At 38.1% G+C, this 21,212-nt stretch overlaps 1 protein-coding gene across 1 annotated transcript in view; it reads left to right on the forward strand.

Moving 5' to 3' along the window:
• fbxo42 (F-box protein 42) overlaps positions 1–21,212 on the forward strand; it is a 37,648-nt gene that overhangs the window by 8,020 nt on the left and 8,416 nt on the right. The window contains exons 2-4 of the mRNA XM_028807939.2: positions 13,173–13,460; positions 15,485–15,601; positions 16,496–16,630. Of these exons, the coding sequence (XP_028663772.1) occupies positions 13,193–13,460; positions 15,485–15,601; positions 16,496–16,630 (520 nt within the window). The 5' untranslated portion in view covers positions 13,173–13,192. The remainder of the gene's footprint in view (positions 1–13,172; positions 13,461–15,484; positions 15,602–16,495; positions 16,631–21,212) is intronic.

Below are 21,212 nucleotides of genomic sequence, written 5' to 3' on the forward strand. Positions count from 1 at the left end.
TTCCAGACCGTACGAACTGTATGTAAATATATATATTTTTAAGCACAAATATAGTTAATTACAGTAATCCCTGCTCCATCGCGGGGGTTGCGTTCCAGAGCCACCCGCGAAATAGGAAAATCCGCGAAGTAGAAACCATATGTTTATATGGTTATTTTTAGAATGTCATGCTTGGGTCACAGATTTGCGCAGAAACACAGGAGGTTGTAGAGAGACAGGAACGTTATTCAAACACTGCAAACAAACATTTGTCTCTTTTTCAAAAGTTTAAACTGTGCTCCATGACAAGACAGAGATGACAGTTCTGTCTCACAATTAAAAGAATGCAAACATATCTTCCTTTTCAAAGGAGTGCAAAGCAAGCAGTCAAAAAAAAAATCAATACGGCTTTTTGGCTTTTAAGTATGCGAAGCACCGCCGGTACAAAGCTGTTGAAGGCGGCAGCTCACACCCCCTCTGTCAGGAGCAGGAAGACAGAGAGAGAGAGATAGAGAGAGATAGCGAGAGACAGATAAAAAAAATCAATACGTGCCCTTTGAGCTTTTAAGTATGCGAAGCTCCGTGCAGCATGTCCTTCAGGAAGCAGCTGCACACAGCCCCCCTGCTCACACCCCCCTACGTCAGCGCAAGAGAGAGAGAGAGAGAGAGAGAGAGAGTAAGCTGGATAGCTTCTCAGCCATCTGCCAATAGCGTCACTTGTATGAAATCAACTGGGCAAACCAACTGAGGAAGCATGTACCAGAAATTAAAAGACCTATTGTCCGCAGAAACCCGCGAAGCAGCGAAAAATCCGCGATATATATTTAAATATGCTTACATATAAAATCCGCGATGGAGTGAAGCCGCGAAAGGCGAAGCGCGATATAGCGAGGGATCACTGTATACCATAGAATGCATAAACTAAATGTAAAAACATTGAATAACACTGAGAAAACCTTGAACAGAGAAAACTAACACTGCAATAGTTCGCGCTATAGTGCTAGGAACCACTCGCTAAAAACACTTTTTTTTTTTTTTAAATGAGTTTTAAGCACAGGGGAAAAAAATGAACATTTGAAATAATTTAATAAACCACTAAGATAAGTAACTTTGCAACAATGCAGGCTACGAACCCATCACTGTAAACAGAACTGAAAACAAAAGCAAGCCTTCTCTACCTTATGCGTCCCTCCCTCTCTTGCTCGCTCGCTCTTTCTTGCGTGCCTGTGTGTGTGCGTGTGTCTCTCTTTTGCGAGCCTGGAGCGCCTGTGTATGCACCTCTCGGGCGTACTCCTGTGTGTGTGTGTGCGCACGCCTCTCTCTCTCGCGCGCTGCCTGTATGTGTGTGTGTCTGTCTTTCTCTCGCGCTGCCTGTGTGTGTGTGTGTGTGTTAGTGTGTGTGTGGGTCACTCTCTCTCTCTTGCTCGTTGCACAGGAAATGCCCAGGGAGAGACTGAACATGTACAAACCGAAAGGGAACCTGGCTTGTTCGTATACCGAGTGTTTGGTCGTGAACCGAGGCAGAAGCTTGGCGAACTTTTTTGGTCGTAAACCGATTTGTACGTGTACCGAGACGTTCGTGAACCGAGGTTCCACTGTACATGATTTATAAAGGGTTATGTCATGTTAATGAGTGGGCTTTTTCAAAAGTACACTTATAATTTATCAAAACAATTATCATAATTTAACTGAAATACTGCATTAATATTGTATTCTGTTATTTTGTTTTCAGCCCTCATTTAGATCTCGCCAATTAGTTTCTCTGTCACGATGTCATCATTTTGACCTTTAGGATTATTCTAAGATGCAATTATGTACTTGATAGTGTCAGTCACATCTGTCTGTCTTTCACTGCATAAGGCAAGATTAGTTTGCAGTGGAATGCAGCCCTCTAATTTCGAAATGTAAATGTCCATTTTCAAAGGCTGAAGCCTTGACAAGTTGTGACAAGAGCATCGTTGCAACATTCAAGCCATCACATAATCAATAAGCTGCTCAATATTTTAGGTAATTTTTCTCATGGATAGCAAATCCTGTCAGTTAAAATGAGTTACCTGCTGCATGAGTTTACAAGTTGTACATTACATAAAATGAATTGGCACTGCCTGTGCATTTGTTGACTAGTAAACAGTCTAATGTTACTGTGCTTTCTCACTTTTTCAACTCTAAAATTAGTTTTGCCTAAAAACAAAGGACCTCTTTTGTATGTGGCCTCTGGATGTAATCTGCATACAACATTCTCTGATTTGGTTTTGATGCTTCTCCTCCCTTCAGTCATCTCTATTTTGGGAATATCCTCTGTATGTATTCTGCTGAAAAAGTTTTTCTAGTATTTAAAAAGTTACGTCTGTTTTTGTCATAGTGCTGATTGTAATCATGATTCCTTTTACTTGTAAATGCTATCTAAGCAGTAGTGGAATGGTTCACTTTGTCCTCTTCTATTTTAATTATTTATATCACAATAAATGATGAGGATGCAATTAATTTGGCCTTATTGCCCTCACTGCCACAGTTGCTTTACGGCTAATTCTGTTGTTTCTCTTGCTTGCTTTATAGACTTGATTTCAGTCTATTGCTCATTAATGTACGTATGTGCAGACCCATTAGCCAAAAGTGGTGAAGGGAGGGCGAGTACATGAGTGGATAAGTGACATACTTGATAAAGAGATTCACCACATATTTTTGTGTGTATTCCTTGTGTTTTGATGACCTGTTGCTTCTCATTCAGCCGTTTGTTAATCATTCTAACACACATGTAATTAGACTCTCCTCGAAATTCACTATTTAGGGTACACGTGCATAGTTAGAAATAATTCTGTGTGCAGCATGTGGCAAACGCCCAGGAGGTGTTGCTACATTTTTGCTGTGGTGCCCTCGTAACCAGCACTGACGTGTCAGTTGTAAACCAGGCTTTAGACAAGGGTTACAGCAGTCTGGCACGCTACAAGCAACTGTCTTTAAAAGCAACATCAAAGGTAAGATCATACATGAAGAACTGGGTCTTTTTTTTTTTTTTACCAAATTGTGTTTAAATAGGAAAGTTTTTTGTTGAGCAGATATCTAAAACATCTAGTAGTCTACTGGGATTTGTGAGTATGTAGTTTGGTTGTCTAGTATTTAAAAACTGGCAGTTCCAGGCCTCTGGACTACCACTTTTTCCACCCCTTTGCAACTTTCTTCAGCTTTGCTGATCTTTATTTCATTTCACACCTCACTATACATGCCAAACATGACCATGTCACTCTTTTCCTGTCCAGAACACTGTCCATTATTTAGTCTTCTGTCCTTTGTATGCATAAAGCCCATTGTCATTGCAGAGCATGTTCATTAGCTTAATATTGATGAATATAAACACCTAAAAAAAATAAAACATGGATCAGGTAATTTTCTTTTTCCTATAATGTCAATAAATTTGAATCAAATCAGTAGAAGCATTTTTTGTGGTTTTGTAGTATTTAGTTTTTCTTTTTTTGTGAGCAGGGTTATCCCTAAGTATTGATATATTAAAATGTCCTTTCTTAGTTGGTTACATACTAGTGGTACCATCCTGTTAAATTCATTTTTTTAACTAAACAGGAAGTACTTTTTTTGTTGATAAGTGAGTAAATCAGCCAGTCGGTCCACTTTACATTATCTGTATAGTGTATATACAGGTTTATAAGCTGCTTACAGATTAATCTTAAAATGTTTTAGTATTGTGACTGATTTACTATTTTACTGAATTTATGGTACAGTAATTTTCTGCTGATAATATCAATATTTTAAGTGGGCAATGATATACTTTGTGGTCTGGTTAGCTGTAGTGGAAACAACTGCATGTAAAAACGATGTGTTGTTAATCATTTACATAAAAAAGGAAAAACTTTTGTGATCTGTATTTAGTAGAACATGGTATTATTGAAGATTGGTCTTATTGAATATTTGTGTCTGTGCTGTGAATACTTTCTGGATGCACTGTATATCACTTTTTCCACATTTTGTTATGTTACAGCCTTATTCCAAAATGGATTAAATTAATTTTTTCCCTCAGAATTCTACACACAATACCTCATAATGACAACGTGAAAAAAGTTTACTTGAGATTTTTGCAAATTTATTAAAAATAAAAAAAATTGAGAAAGCACGTGTACATAAGTATTCACAGCCTTTGCCATGAAACTCAAAATTGAGCTCAGGTGCATCTTGTTTCCCCTGATCATCCTTGAGATGTTTCTGCAGCTTAATTGGAGTCCACCTGTGGTAAATTCAGTTGATTGGACATGATTTGGAAAGGCACACACCTGTGTATATAAGGTCCCACAGTTGACAGTTCATGTCAGAGCACAAACCAAGTATGAAGTCAGAGGAATTGTCTGTAGACCTCCGAGACAGGATTGTCTTGAGGTACAAATCTGGGGAAGGTTACAGAACAATTTCTGCTGCTTTGAAGGTCCCAATGAGCACAGTTGGCCTCCATCATCTGTAAGTGGAAGAAGTTCGAAACCACCAGGACTCTTCCTAGAGCTGGCCTGCCATCTAAACTGAGCGATCAGGGGAGAAGGGCCTTAGTCACGGAGGTGACCAAGAACCCGATGGTCACTCTGTCAGAGCTCCAGAGGTACTGTGTGGAGAGAGGAGAACCTTTCAGAAGGACAACCATCTCTGCAGCAATTCACCAATCAGACCTGTATGGTAGAGTGGCCAGACGGAAGCCACTCCTTAGTAAAAGGCACATGGCAGCCCGCCTGGAGTTTGCCAAAAGGCACCTGAAGGACTCTCAGACCATGAGAAAGAAAATTCTCTGGTCTAATGAGACAAAGATTGAACTCTTTGGTGTGAATGCCAGGCGTCAAGTTTGGAGGAAACCAGACACCGCTCATCACCAGGCCAATGCCATCCCTACAGTGAAGCATGGTGGTGGCAGCATCATGCTGTGGGGATGTTTTTCAGTGACAGGAACTGGGAGACTAGTCAGGATAAAGGGAAAGATGACTGCAGCAATGTACAGAGACATCCTGGATGAAAACCTGCTCCAGAGCGCTCTTGACCTCAGACTGGGGCGACGGTTCATCTTTCAGCAGGACAACGACCCTAAGCACACAGCCAAGATATCAAAGGAGTGGCTTCAGGACAACTCTGTGAATGTCCTTGAGTGGCCCAGCCAGAGCCCAGACTTGAATCCGATTGAACATCTCTGGAGAGATCTTAAAATGGCTGTGCACCAACGCTTCCCATCCAACCTGATGGAGCTTGAGAGGTGCTGCAAAGAGGAATGGGCAAAACTGGCCAAGGATAGGTGTGCCAAGCTTGTGGCATCATATTCAACAAGACTGGAGGCTGTAATTGCTGCCAAAGGTGCATCGACAAAGTATTGAGCAAAGGCTGTGAATACTTATGTACATGGGATTTCTCAGTTTTTTTATTTTTAATAAATTTGCAAAAATCTCAAGTAAACTTTTTTCACATTGTCATTATGGGGTGTTGTGTGTAGAATTCTGAGGAAAAAAATGAATTTAATCAATTTTGGAATAAGGCTATAACATAACAAAATGTGGAAAAAATGATGCACTGTGAATACTTTCCAGATGCACTGTAGGAGCTTATGTATCTTATGAGAAGTTTTTATAGGGTTACAGTTAAATTTGGGGAAAAAATAGATAAAGTTTTACTTTTGACAAACTCTGTGAAAGTGTTGTTATCCTGCTCATGGCCACCTGGGTGAACCCCTTAATTTGTATAGTACATTTTTCCTTTTTGTGTTTGTCTTGTTAATGACAAATATTTTTTGAGATTTTTCATGTAAAGCATGTTACTTTATACGACTTCTAGTCAGCAACTGCAGTCATCAAGTTTGACACTGGCTCTAATCTCCTCACCTGAGTATGTCATATTACATGACTAGAAGTCACAGAGTATGTTAAATTAGATAAGCGCGAAATGACTTTCCAGCCCAGTTTCATATATCCAACGTTTTACAAGCTCACTCCTTTTTCTGATCTGTCTGACAGAGCTGATTCCTGTGCAAAAGGTTTACAGATATGGTGAGTTGAGAAGTAGCCTTCACTCAAATCTTTGATGGTATTTAAAACACACAACATCAAACAGGGGAGCAGCACTTCTGTTTGTGGGTTCCAAAACACTTGCATTACTTATTCATCGTCTCGCCATTATATACATTGTGCATGCTGAAGACAAAATTAAACCTGTCGTAGATGCTGGATATGTGACACTATGACTAGTGATCACAGGAGTTCACGGTGACTGCCCCCAACTCACTAAAATTATGTAAATGAAGTCTGCAACTGAGAACCACTGGAAAAGTCATTCAGTGTGACATGACCTTAAGGGAGACCGAAGTTTGAGGCAAGGTTAACATAATAAGAATGGTGATAAATACGGTGACATGTTGTGTGTTGATTAGCACATGCATATAAGAATTTCACTGTACTCTGCTTGTGACAATAATGATCCAATATTCACCTTCTCTAATCGATCTCCGCAATTTCCTGAAAACTGTTTTGGAGTAATGTCCATCTTCTCTGTGTCTTATCACATGCAGGTTTGTGGGGGGAAAAAAAAGTTCTATTTTATTGGAAAAGTACCATTTTGATGGTCTTCTAGTTATGACATAGGAGGTCTAGTTGATAAATGAAGAAATAAAAAAAGCTGTCTCTATACAGATAATAAAATTATTTGTTTTTGATATTCTTTATTAATCCCCGGGGGGAAGTAGTCTTTTCATGTGACCTTTTTTTCCTTCTGCTGCACAACTAAATGAAGAGTGTGATAAAGACAAGCATATTAACCCATAACTAAAATGTGTTCTGTGAAACTAAATAGCCTGTATGTTCTCAATATTAATTTAACCAAAAAATACGTTTATTATATGACCTACTGTCACTTTTAGCAGGGTGATATTTTTAGATGGAATTCTTTTACATTATCTCAGCATTACTGTGCAAGCAAAAATAACTGAAATTTGAACAGCTGTGCAGTTTTAAAATGAACTAATTTATTTTACTTTGTTTAAAATCCCACTGGCAGAATTGTTTCACCTACTGACCTTCATCAGTTTCCAATCATTCTGAGTTTTATGTTTACTGGCTACACTACAGGGTTGCTGGATGGACTTTTGTGGATTGGTTCTTATTGTTGTCCTAAATTACAGGGTAGGTTAAACTGCATAAATGATTAAGTAGAGCAGATTCTGTCTGGTACATGGTGGTACATTATCAGATTAGTCTTTGTAATGTGTGTGTTGAGAGAAACACATATACTCATACCTGAAGTTATATTTTCTTTCAACTTTGATTATAAATCGATTGTTTAAAAGGAATACAATGTAATGAAATTTTACTTTGTTTTATTTGCAAGGATTTGTGTATTTAATACTAGGAATAGAAATGAAATTGTATTCTTAGCTATTTTTCCCAGCCTTCTTCTTTCTTAGCTATGCATGTGTGATTCTTTTGAAGAAATAACTATAGCTGTGTGAAACTGCGTTGTATATTTACAGCTATAGGTTTTCTATGCATTTCTTCCTTTCTAAATGGTTTGGTTCCTTTTTTTGGCAGCTGCCTTTGAAAGCTGATAAAACAGTGCAGATTTGTGGTGGTATTTTGCAGAAGACCATAGCCAACAGCTTCTTTCCCAAATGTTAAGCTCTCACCACTTGCAAAGGCATTTCCTCTTATTATGCAAACTTATTTTTTATTTCAGGAAATAATGGCTTAATATGGCTTTTGCACGCTTCTAGAGTTAGGAAATGTGAGCAAACCTGGCCTTTACCCAAAACCTTAGTATCAGCTTTGGGATATCATTTCACTGAGTTTAAAGCTTGATGTTGAATTATACGGAAGGGTATATGGATACAAAAAATAAACATACTTGCTGAGAATTTGAGGTATGCAGTTTCTTCAGAGTCCCCAGAGGAATGTTTGAATGTGGATTTGGTACAGTAGTTCATGTGACACAATCACTGTGTTATTTTTGAGCATGAGATATTATAGTTGATCAGAATATCTAGTGAGAGGTGCAGAACTGTTCAGTCACAACTAAAAATATAAATGTAAGAAATATAATCTAAGTAATTAAATTTTTATGTGGCTGCAGTCCAACTTAAGCCATATGTAGAACAGCTGCAATAGGATCTGGTACAATCCCACTGAAAAATCTTTTATATATGGTGGTAATTCAGTGTTAGCCAATTTTGGCATTTCATAAAGAGACATAAAAGACCTAATACATGATTCTGTCCTTCTTGTAAGTTGGCAGTCTGATTATACAGTAATCCCTCCTCCATCGCGGGGGTTGCGTTCCAGAGCCACCTGCGAAATAAGAAAATCCGCGAAGTTTATGTTTATATGGTTATTTTTATATTGTCATGCTTGGGTCACAGATTGGCGCAGAAACACAGGAGGTTGTAGAGAGACAGGAACGTTATTCAAACACTGCAAACAAACATTTGTCTCTTTTTCAAAAGTTTAAACTGTGCTCCATGACAAGACAGAGATGACAGTTCTGTCTCACAATTAAAAGAATGCAAACATATCTTCCTTTTCAAAGGAGTGCGCGTCAGGAGAGAGAGAACAAAGCAAGCACTCAAAAAAAAAAAAATCAATAGGGCTTTTTGGCTTTTAAGTATGCGAAGCACCGCCGGTACAAAGCTGTTGAAGGCGGCAGCTCACACCCCCTCCGTCAGGAGCAGGGAGAGAGAGAGAGCCACAGAAAAACAAAGTCAAAAATCAATGAGCTTTTAAGTATGCGAAGCACCGTGCAGCATGTCCTTCAGGAAGCAGCTGCACACAGCCCCCCTGCTCACACCCCCCTACGTCGGCGCAAGAGAGAGAAAGTAAGTTGGGTAGCTTCTCAGCCATTTGCCAATAGCATCCCTTGTATGAAATCAACTGGGCAAACCAACTGAGGAAGCATGTACCAGAAATTAAAAGACCCATTGTCCGCAGAAACCCGCGAAGCAGCGAAAAATCCGCGGTATATATTTAAATATGCTTACATATAAAATCCGCGATGGAGCGAAGCCGCGAAAGGCGAAGCGCGATATAGCGAGGGATCACTGTATTAAGCATTGAATTTTGAGAGAAGTGCTGGTGTATTTTTCTTTATTCTAAGACTTGGATTATGAGGTGCTTTTCTTCTGGTTTGCATTATTACTATTACAAAGGTTGGTTGATCACTCTCCCTTTTTATACTCCTTGATCTTCAAGTAGTGATTTTTTTTTGTAACGTAAAAAAGTAGCAGATTTTAAGTTAAAAAGAAAAGGGTAACTGTCATGAGAAATAATCCTTAAGGATTGAATACACAAACTCTGAAGATACCGAATTGTAGAAACTCGGAACTAGCATTAGATTATCCCAGTATATTTGGATTGATGACTGTGCTTAGGAGGGATGTAATAGACTTTTGTAGGTTGTGTATTTTTTGGGCTTCTTTTTTTGAAAGAAACTAATTATTGTGGGGTATTGCTGAAAGCAAAAATAACCAAAATGGTTGCTCTAAGCTCCTCTTTGCCTAACCTTACATGTTTTAGGGCTGAAATTGAGAGAAAACAAGACAAATCCCCCATTAAAGTACCTAGGAGTACTTGACTTTTTGAATTGAAGACCTGCTTCTCCCCTTCATTCACTGGTCAAAGACTCCCGTGAGGCTTTAGTTTACTGTATATAATGTGTGTCGTATTCAAGAAGTAGCAGCACAAATAATATTAGATTACTTTTTTCAATGGATGTTTTTCACATTGTTTTCTGTTGTACATCATTGGTCACTTTTAACCTCTATTATATCAAACATTTTTTTCCTCTCCATTCTGCATAAAAACATTAGATTAAAAATTTTTCTCGGCCACCACTACAAAGTACATGGGGTAGGTAATTAAAAGTACCATTTTTGGGTGGAGTATTCCTTTAGACTGTCATAAGTCCATTTCAAAGTGGAGAATGGCCTTCATATTGATTCATTTCTTTGAGTTGTATAAACTCTCATTTGAAATGTGCTTTCATAAAAATATATAATTTTAATTTTTGTGAGTTGCTGCTTGTAGCTGGCTTATCAAAGGCTGCATTTCATGATTTGAAACTGCTGTTGCAGTTTGTCTCCAATTTTTTATTGGGTCACCATTTTTGTATTCTTGACACTAACATAAATAGTTATATGTATCTGGAGTATGTTTCAATATGAAAGTGACAATGAAAATTATTTAGCTTTATTGCTAAGCTTTTCCTAAGCACCAGTATACACAGATTAGGGGAGATGTACTGAGGGTAAGAGTAAAGCTGAATTGAAAAATTGGACAAAAGAAATAGTCCATCATATATGTAACTCTGTTATTGATCGTGTGGGAAATGTTCAATAACATCATCTGTGAATGAATGCTTATGCTGTGGGTACAGGGACTTAACGCTGATGATGTTGTTAAAATGCTCATTTCTGACATTAGAATGTTTTATAATTCTTTACAATATTGTGGTCAGTGTTATGAATGAGTTTCCAGCATTTGTCAAGCATACACTTCTGGACACCTTTTTCATTTGCTATTTGTTACAATATGGCCTGACAGATGTGTGGGTTTCTCAATGCAAATTCTGAATAGTATTCTTCCCCACTCTTGTACTGTTTATTAGGGTTTTTTCATCCATTCAGTACACTTCTAGCCTAACATTAACATTTCAAATATGCTTATTTTTGGTTAATATGTAATTTCCTATCATGGGGTGGTCTATTGCATCTATCACATGCGTTTTCGTTTCCATGAAAACTCTGCACTTAGTGGTTGTCAGCAGAAAAGAGAACAGCTGCAGTATTTTTCCTTTAGAAAAGACAGCTCCAAAAATCGACAGTAAAATTATTTCCATCTCTGCTTTGTGGTCATGAATATGCCCCCTGAAGTACAGGAGATATCTTTTGTAAAAATGTGAGCTTTACTGTTTCAGAGTGAAAGCAATTATTAAGTTTCAAGATATTTTTTTTTTTTTTTTTTTTTTTTACATTTGTGCAATGCCCCACTGACACCAATTATAATCCACTTTGGCGACTTTTTTTAACAGCTTCACTTAATTAGGCAAGTGTGTGGTGTAAATGACATCATGTCATGTGTTAAGAACATTAAAATGCTGTACACACTGTTTAAACAACCAGCTTTTAAAATTAAATGTTCATCAAAATCTTGAAAATTACAATGTTCTTATAAATATCATCAGCATTATGAATATTTTATGCAAATAAATGAGTATTTGAGAGGATACTGAATTGAGCTTTTTTTATAAAATGGGAGCACAGGTTGAGTAATTAGTATATAGTAGTATTTTTTGGAGCTGCTGTATCTGGGGTGATCCATTCCTGGCAGAATAATTTACATAAGTGGTGCTATCTCAGTTCTTCATTCTTTTTGACATTTGTTTGAACAACTGTTGCTGGTATTTAAAAGAAGTGATCTTGGGGAAAGTTTGGATTATTAAAAAAATAATAATTAGTGCTGATCAGGTTTTTTCCTAGGCTCAATACCGATCTTGTTACTAGAACGGATTGATTCTGATACTTTTTTTTTAATCCTGTTAAAAACAATTCGACTAAGGTTCTTCATAACCAGATATGTGGGTGAAGCCTTATATTCTACATTACAAGTAACCCCGCGATTCGCCAGCGAATCGGAAATCCTAGAATGGCAATCAGTTTCTGTTCCGTCCGATATGTGGATGGATGACATATCATGGAGGGCGGGTGCGTCTGGGGAAATGTCATTTAATCCAATAAGCATATCTGTACTAAAGCGGTTTCGTTTTGTGGAGACGTGAGTCTGTTGCCTTCGCTGACACCGACTGCTTGAACAGTTTGTGTTGTTTGGGGGCTGCCTACTGACTCTGGGGAGCCGCCGCGTCTGACTGTGGGGCGAGCACCACAGCACAATATGGAAGGTATATGCGGTTGCGTGGGCGATCGCGTCCGTGCGGCTGTACAACCTGGCGTGCATGCTTTACCCCAGGTGTAGTTCACAGGTCATAGTCTCGTTTCTGTGTTTTCTTTGGTTTGAGCCGTGACTCCTTTCGCAAGCGCGTTGTAGGCGCGCGCGTTGTCACAGGTTTGAGCCGTGACTCCTTTCGCAAGTGTGTTGTCACAGCTTGGACCTGTGGGGATTCCATACATCTGGTGAGCCCTGCGTTGCAGAGCGTTAGTGCGCAGAGTGGACCTCTGGGGTTACCGTACTGTAATACAACCTTCGAATCCTCTCGTTTCTTTTTTTGCTCAGTGGTGGACGGCAGTGCGCGTGCGCCTCGATGTGCCCAGCGCCCTGTGTCCATATCCGGTTTACAACCTTCGGTTAGTAAGATGGATAGTAGTATTTTTACAGTTAAACTGCAAGCCACAGTTTTTACCTGTTCCTTTTCATTAACAAAATAAAATTCTTTAGGCTTATTGCCAAGTGACTGTAAAAATAACAATAAATAAAATCCCCTTGGAATAAATACTTTTTTTAAAGTAATAAAGTGTTTATTATATGCACAAGAGTATTTATCCATAAAACATAAGGCATAAAAGGAAATAAAATGCCTGTCATACTGTAACAGCAAGCCATAATTCTAATAAAACATTCATTAGATATTTATCAAGACGATACAAAGCTGCCATACTTAACAAGTTTACATATAAAATAGACATAATCTAAAATCTGTTCATAATCTAACAAGCCTGTTGTTAATTAAGAAGTGAGGCCAAACTGTGAGGCCAAACTTTTCCTTATCTGTTCTTTTTCTAATTAAAAATGCTGAACTTAACACAGTCTCACTCGCCATCCACCCTCAGTCAAGAAATGTCTGTTTTCAGGACAAAATTAAGCGGTCTGAACTCATTAAAGCAGCTGCTCTTTTAATGTTTGCTGAAGACTCTCCTCTCTTTTCTTCCGTTCCAAGTTTAGCAGGTCTAGATAAGTCTGCTGTTCCTCTCCCCCTGCACAAGATGACTCCTCAGATTGCCTTTTCTCAGTTTATTACTAAACTTTCCTTAGTTAAAGTTAAAGCAGATATTCCAGTCTTCCCTTTCTCCTTAGGATAGGTTATTACACGGATACAACAGATAAAAGTATTCAATACTGTATGGTATTTGTCTTATGGTACAAGTAAACCCATTGCTGTTTATTTGGGGTTTTGACTTGTCCACTCCTTTAAGAAAAACACATTTCACTCACAGAATGTTTTCTTTTCAGTGGCTGTTACACAGCGTGACATGGCCAGTTCGTCAGACAGTGAGGATGACAGCTTTGTTGCCATGGACACAGAGGAGGTTGTAGAAGGCTCAATGGAACAGGAAGAGGAAGTGCATCAGCAGCCACCACCGTTACATTCTCAGGCTCAGGAAATGGAGAGCCAGCACCAGCGTGCCATGGGTGAATTACCAGAGGAGGTTCTTGAGTACATATTGTCCTTCCTGTCTCCTTATCAGGAGCACAAGACTGCAGCACTTGTCTGTAAGCAGTGGTATCGTCTCATTAAAGGTGAGAGAGGATGGCATCTGTAATGGGCCATTTTTATTTGGTTGAACAATGTACTATTCCATTAAATTGTGGTGTCTTTAATGTATCATTTGGTCTGCACTGAATAAAACACTTTTTTCAACAATACTTTTAAATTGTATCATGAGAGCAATTTTAGGGCTCTAACCTGTCAGAGGTCACAAAATTTATTGTAGTATATGCAAGTGTGTGTATCATCTCAGTAAATGCATATTTCTATAGAACAACAGTCTCTAGCTCTAGTCCTGGAGTAAACCTTAACCTGTGGCTGCAGGTTTTCATTCGAAAACCTTTTTCTTAATTAGTGACTATTTGGTGCTAATTTAACTGGTTTGCCTTAGTTTTAATTGACTTGCTATTTAAAACTCAGACCCACTAGTTATTTTTTTTTCTTAAAGCTCTAATAGAAGAGCTACTGTAACACAAATTGGTGAAAATCTTAATTCTAGTCATGAGAGAGGTGTCGAACACACATTGCAGCACAGCTAGTTGCATATGGGCTGCATATCCATAGTCCACTGCCAAAAGCACCTGCAATGGACACGTGAGCAACAGAACTGGACCATGGAGGAATTTAAGAAGGTGGCCTAATCTGATGATTCATGTTTCCTTTTAAATCATATGGACAACGGGGTTCATTTGTGTCATTTACCTGGTGAAAAGATGGCATCCGAGATGCACTATCAGAAGAAAGTAAGCCGGCGGAGGCAGTGTGATGCTCTGCTGGGAATCCTTGGGTCCTGGCATTAATGTGGATATTTTACACATATCACCTACCTATATATTGCTGCAGACCATGTACACCCCTTGTAGTGCCAAGATCTTGGCTGAAGTCTAGGGGAGACAGAGCTTTTTCAGTTGTTGCTCCTAGGCTTTGGAATGATTTATCCCTGCACATCAGGTCTTCATCCTCGATCGAGCTTTTTAAAAGTCGTCTTAAGACCTACTTGTTTTCTTCTGACTTCAATTGTATATGATGGGATTGTGGTGGATGTTACAATTGGTTGTTTTATTAATCTGCTTTTGCATGATTGTTTGTATTGTGCTTATTTTAATGCTTTTTTGTACAGCACTTTGGCGCAACCTCTGTTGTTTTAAATGTGCTTTTATAATAATAATCTAATCTAATGTAATCTTCATGGCAACTGTATTCCCTGGAGGAAGTGGCCTCTTTCAGCGGGATAATGTGCCCCTGCCACACTGTTAAAATTAGTCAGTAATGGTTTGAGGAACATGACAAATCGTTCCAGGTGTTGACTTGACCTCCAGATCTCAATCTGATTGAGCATCTGTGAGACGTGTTGGAAAAACAAATCCGAACCATGGAGGCCCCCACCTTGCAACTTTACAGGACTTTTAAAGGATCTGCTGCTAACGTCTTAGTGCCAGATGCCATAGGACCCCTTCACACATCTTGTGGAGTCCATGCGTTGGTGGGTCAGAGTGGTTTTAATGTTGTGGCTGATTAACATATTGAATATTGGTCTGTCTTTAAAAGTCTAGTGAAGATTTTTGTTTTGTTGTGGGTTTTTTTTTATTCTGATTGCAAGCATTTTGCAACTTTGTATTTGTAATAGAATAACAAAACTGGAAAAAAGCCACATTGCTATTTTCATTTCTTGTTCCCACTGAAAAAAAATATAAACCTGTGAATGCCACCCTCAACACTTTAGGGTGTCTAAATTCTGAAACTGTTCTGAATGTTACTCGGCATCTGAGTGTTAGACTTTTATGCCATATCTTAAGTAATTCAAAATTTTATATTTTCTTACTTTAAGAAAAGCCTGGATAGTAGGACACTGCCTTGACTTGCTTTTTAAGACTCTGGTCGTTTTATTTTTTTTCCTTTCTCCCCCAACCAGAAGCTGAACAATAATAAAATGCAAAACAAGCCTACAGATGACTGGCCAACTTGATCCTATTTGCACTCACTAGTGTAACATTGTTGTATGGCAGTTTCACCTGTTTTGTGTCTGCAACTGAAGATTGGACTATTTTATTTACAGGTGTTGCCCACCAGTGTTATCATGGATTCATTAAAGCTGTACAGGAAGGAAATATCCAATGGGAGAGTCGCACGTACCCCTATCCTGGAACACCTATAACTCAACGCTTTTCTCACAGTAAGATGACTCCCATTGTTGCTGTCTTTTTTTTTTTTGTCTTTTAAGACAAAGACTTTTCTTCAAAAATACTTACTGACATAAAGCAGCGCAAATATGAACTGTGTGGTCTTTATCAAATTGAATATGTTTTTGAACTGCCATATTTCAATTTTGCAGTATTTTATTTAAAAATGTTTACTTATCACTGAATATTAGCTGATTTACAGCTGGAGGTAAAAATCCTTAAAAACTTACTGGTTTTTCTATCTGTAATTCTACATCAGTTATTGCTAGTTTTTACTTCACCTGGTTGCGAGAGGCTAATGTGAATCAACCCCAAAGTAGCACTTTGATAGAGAAGACCTTCCAATTAACACATTCACCTTCCTCCTTGACTTCCAATTAACAACAATTTAACCGATTTTTTCCGAATCTGTGAAGATGAAAGTCGAATGTATTCTTTATAGTCTCTGGTAGATGATAATAAACATTACTGTTTTTTTGCTTAAAAAACTATGTGTTGGAGTTTTGTCTGTACTGAATTAGATACCAAATGTTTTATTTCTATTAAGTACCAGCCTTTGATTAGCTTGTATATTGTTTGCAGGTGTTCAGGTAAAAACATTAGAGGTATATCCATAAACAAGACGCTGTTGTATTATAGATAGATAGATATAACTTTACCTCTGGGCTCTTAACAGCTATTGATATATTAAATGATTAACCCAGTAAATATACCTATCAGTTAATTCTGCTGTAAGGAAAAAAAATAGTATATTAATTTTCTGCCTTAACTATTCTTAGTTTCTCTTTATTTTTTATACTCTTAAGTAAAGGATTAAGTGTACATTTTTGGATTTTTATTTCTTCTTTGTAAAGGTTAATGTTATTAAAATATTTCTTTCACTTTAGGCGCCTGCTATTATGATTCTAACCAATCGATGTATGTCTTTGGCGGCTGCACGCAAAGTAGCTGTAATGCAGCTTTTAATGACCTCTGGAGGCTTGACTTGAACAGTAAGGAATGGATCCGTCCACTTGCATCAGGTACACAAAATAGAAAAGAGCTGGAATGTGATTTTATTTTTTGTGTTTCAGTGACTAAATGAAAATGCATTACTTGAATGTGTGTCATACTGATGGTAGTTTAAAATGGATGTGTAGAATCTTTTTATTTCCCCCCGTTTAAGCTCACAACTTTGGGTCCTGTCATGATAACACTCTCACTCAAGGTGGCTGAGAGCTGAACCTCCTGTCCTGGAAATTTTTGTTTTGAAATTTTAAAATAAAATTTGCATTACATGATGTCTACCGTGTAATAACCACTGAAAACTTCTGTAGGTCAAAAGGGAATTTTACATGATTAAGGCTACAGATATGTTGATGTCTTGGTAGCAAAAGTTGTAGTAGTTTTCCAAAAAGTCAGTGATGCAGCATGGGTCTTCTGAAGTCTTTTCTGTTTTCATCTTGCCTAGTTTCTTCAAGTTTTTGTGGACAGTTTGATCACTACAAATTGAAAATTCCTTTTGGTTTCTTTTCTCATTATTCTGTATCATTTCAAAGTATGTTAACTTGGTAATTTTTAAATGTCTTGTTAAGGCACCCCAGCTACTATCCAAAGCATTCATTTGTTAAATTGTACCACTAGTACGGCTTATAATCTTTTTATTCAAATCAAATTCAAAATTGTCCAACTAAATAAAAGTGATCTGTTCTTATGCTTTGCTACTAAGCCATAAGTAACTGACATCTAAAAATATCTGATAAATGAATGTTTGATCAAAGTTAGCAAAAGCATGGTGTTTGTTCATTTTGCTGTGAGGTAAAGGCCTGAATGATGTACAGTAAGACCCCTGCCTCACCTAACAATTTTATAAGGTAACCTTTGCTGAGCTATACCCCAAACAATCTAATTATAAATTCAGCTTTCCACTTATGTCAGTTATGAATGGTACTATTTAATATATTGCTGTAAAAACTGTACAAAATAATAAAACAAAAACAGAATTCTGTGAGCACACAGAATGAAATTAATTAAATTAAAAAAACAAAAAAAACTTGCAGCCTACTGCAATAAGGGAGAGCCAGATCAATGTTTAGGAGTCGTTGTGTGGATACTGCAGAATGCACATGCAGTTGTTACATATTGTTGAAAAATCACATGATGTCCGATTTTCTGTGACATTTGAATTTATTTTTCAAGCTGATCTGTAATAAATAAAGCTGGTGATGCCATTATTGGGACTGAACTGCCATCACTCGTACTCTTGTATAAGACTCGCTGTGTAAGAAGGGCCAAAAACATTCTCAAGGGCAAAACTCATCCTGGAAATTCTTTGTTTGAGCTCCTCCCATCAGGAAGACGCTTTAGGTCAATCCGTGTACGCACACACAGACTAAAAAATAGCTTTTTCCCCATCTGCCATAAACTTTCTGAACTCTGAATCTCCACAGTCTGAGATCATTTTTAATTGAACATGTGCAGTAAGCTATATTGGTAATATATAATATATAATATGTACAGTGATCCCTCGTTATATCGCGCTTCGCCTTTCGCGGCTTCACTCCATCGCGGATTTTATATGTAAGCATATTTAAATATATATCGCGGATTTTTCGCTGCTTCGCGGGTTTCTGCGGACAATGGGTCAGTTAATTTCTGGTACATGCTTCCTCAGTTGGTTTGCCCTGTTGATTTCATACAAGGGACGCTATTGGCAGATGGCTGAGAAGCTACCCAGCTTACTTTTCTCTCTCTCTCTCTCTCTCTCTCTCGCTGACTTTTTCTGATCCTGACGTAGGGGGATTGAGCAGGGGGGCTGTTCGCACACCTAGACGATACGGACGCTCGTCTAAAAATGCTGAAAGATTATCTTCACGTTGGCTACCTTCTGTGCAGCTGCCTCGTGAAGCGACATGCTGCCCGGTGCTTCGCATACTTAAAAGCACGAAGGGCACGTATTGATTTTTTTATCTGTCTCTCTCTCTCTCTCTCTCTCTCTCTCTGTCTGCTCCTGACGGAGGGGGTGTGAGCTGCCACCTTCAACAGCTTTGTGCCGCGGTGCTTCGCATACTTAAAAAGCCAAACAGCCCTATTGATTTGTTTGCTCCTTTGAAGAGGAAGATATGTTTTCATTCTTTTAATTGTGAGACAGAACTGTCATCTCTGTCTTGTCATGGAGCACAGTTTAAACTTTTGATAAAGAGACAAATGTTTGTTTGCAGTGTTTGAATAACGTTCCTGTCTCTCTACAACCTCCTGTGTTTCTGCGCAAATCTGTGACCCAAGCATGACAATATAAAAATAACCATATAAACATATGGTTTCTACTTCGCGGATTTTCTTATTTCGCGGGTGGCTCTGGAACGCAACCCCCGCGATGGAGGAGGGATTACTGTAATGTACTATTCATTAACAGGTGCAATAACAATTTATGCTGCTGTACTTTGAGCAATAATAATTTGCTCTAGTTACTTGATCAGTTAACACTATATATACGACATATTTGGAATTATTTGACTTTTCTTTAAATGCACCTTGGGGCTGTCACAAAAAGTTATTTCGTTGTGTTACACAATGACAATAAAGTGCTTGAACTTAATAAACATGCTGGTAGGCTCCTGGGGGCAGAAACATCAATAGTAGCCTCCCTTGTGTGTGACATGGCACACCAACAATTGGTGCATTTCTTTGGAAATGGCAAAGTAATTGTTTTTTAAGTCAAAATTGAACTGTTTTGATACCTACAACTAATCTGATCTAAGTTAAAGCATGCCAGAGGAAATGTGTGGATCTATGAAGCAACCAATTGCTGGGGGATTAAGAGTTATACTTTTGTCATATTCTCCGCAGTGACACAGCACATTGACTTATCACTTGAATTGGTAAATTCTGTACTTGTACATATATATAATTGCAAGGGTGTGGCAAACGTATGCTAGCTGTGTGTGTCATGGCCAACACACATGGTTATAAAGGGTAAAAAAAAAAATCACTCAATCATCAACTTTTTTCTAATTGATGTCCCAAGTCCCAGTTGCGGCTAGGATTTTGGTGAAGTACTTTTACCATTGTATTTCAGACAAAATGTGTATGGCTCTATATCAGCACTGATGTCCAAGTTAGATTCCGATTGACAATGTCCCAATCCGATTCAATATTGATTTTACCTTGACTGAATTAGCATGCACAGATATATTTGAAGTGGTGTCCTTTTTAGAAATTACTTAACCCATGCATAGAGAACATTAATATAATACGACAAATTTCAGTTATACTTTTTTGAAGGGTGTCTGCATAGTGACTTCATAACATATGTATAAGCAGGAGATGACATTTAAGATGAAATACTACATTAGTAGTGAACAGCTAACATCAGTATTTGGAAGATGTGGATCAAAATATCATTGCTCTTTTAAAAAAAAAAAAAAAAAAAAATTCACATGCACTGCACTCATTCAAAGTTCACCATACTGTATGTATCTCCACACCAGAGTCCATGCATATGGAGTGAGGGGGTATCCTTGTTTTAATACAATAAAATGGCATCTACTTTGTAAAACATCTGTATTTTGCGAATAATATTATAAAATGAAATTTTGCTTCTTAAATAATGTTTGTGCGTTATGACTCCCTATGTAGACACCCTCCAGCTCAACTGTTAGCCAAATTTATTCCCATATTGGACATTTAAAATCTTGAATTAGTCCAAATTAAACATACAGCAGGAAGACTCGTGTGTTTCTATAATTCTGCAAGTTACGCACATCTTCAATTGCTTACTTGTTGAAGTCAACATTAATCAGTCTCAAAAATGTGCCCTGACAGTCCTCAGACAAAAAGGAAGCATTTTAAAACAGATCTAGAGCTGATGCTTGTTGACAGCAGTATTGAATGAATGGGACATTAAAGAAAAAGAAGTGGCCATTGTGACTGATAACGCTGCTATTATGGAGCTACTTCAAGTCAGCTACTTTGTCCACATGCTCACTTTTGTATCGCAGGCTGCTCTGAAAATTCTGACAGTTGCCCGCTTGCTTTGTCAGGTGAGGCACGTTGCAAACTTTTTCCACCATAGCAGTGCAGCTAACCACATGCTTTAGCCAAGTGCTTAAAGAGAAGCAACGTTTATTGTACTTGCCAACACACAAAATCATGATTCATGCGGTCACACAATGGAACAGTGCATTGGAAATGCTAGAAAGGATTTTGGAACAACAGCGAGTTACCTCACCATTATATTATTCCCAGTGTGCCTGGCATGCAGTGTGCTTGTCTGCAACACATCCACCACGGGTGCCCAGTCGTTTTTTAATGTGTGCTTGTCAAGTAGGAATCTGCTGCCCTGGAGGTTCAGCTGTTGCAGGTTAGGGCTATTCTCTTCATTGGCACGAGAGGCACAGTGATTCTTTGCTTAAAACCTTCCTAAAGCCTTGGTAGAATAACTTCACTCAATTGCTTTCTGGTTGGCATAGCATACCGCAGTTCAAAAATCTGTATCATTTGTCAAAAGTCCTCCTTTTCAACAAAAGGCACATTAGCTCCATCTACTGGATTGGACACCAAAAATTAAGATAAGCAAAAATCTACATATAGTAATTGAGCAGGGTAAAGATTCACAGGATTGAT

This window comes from Erpetoichthys calabaricus, chromosome 8 (assembly GCF_900747795.2).
Source record: "Erpetoichthys calabaricus chromosome 8, fErpCal1.3, whole genome shotgun sequence".
Lineage (NCBI taxonomy): Eukaryota > Metazoa > Chordata > Cladistia > Polypteriformes > Polypteridae > Erpetoichthys > Erpetoichthys calabaricus.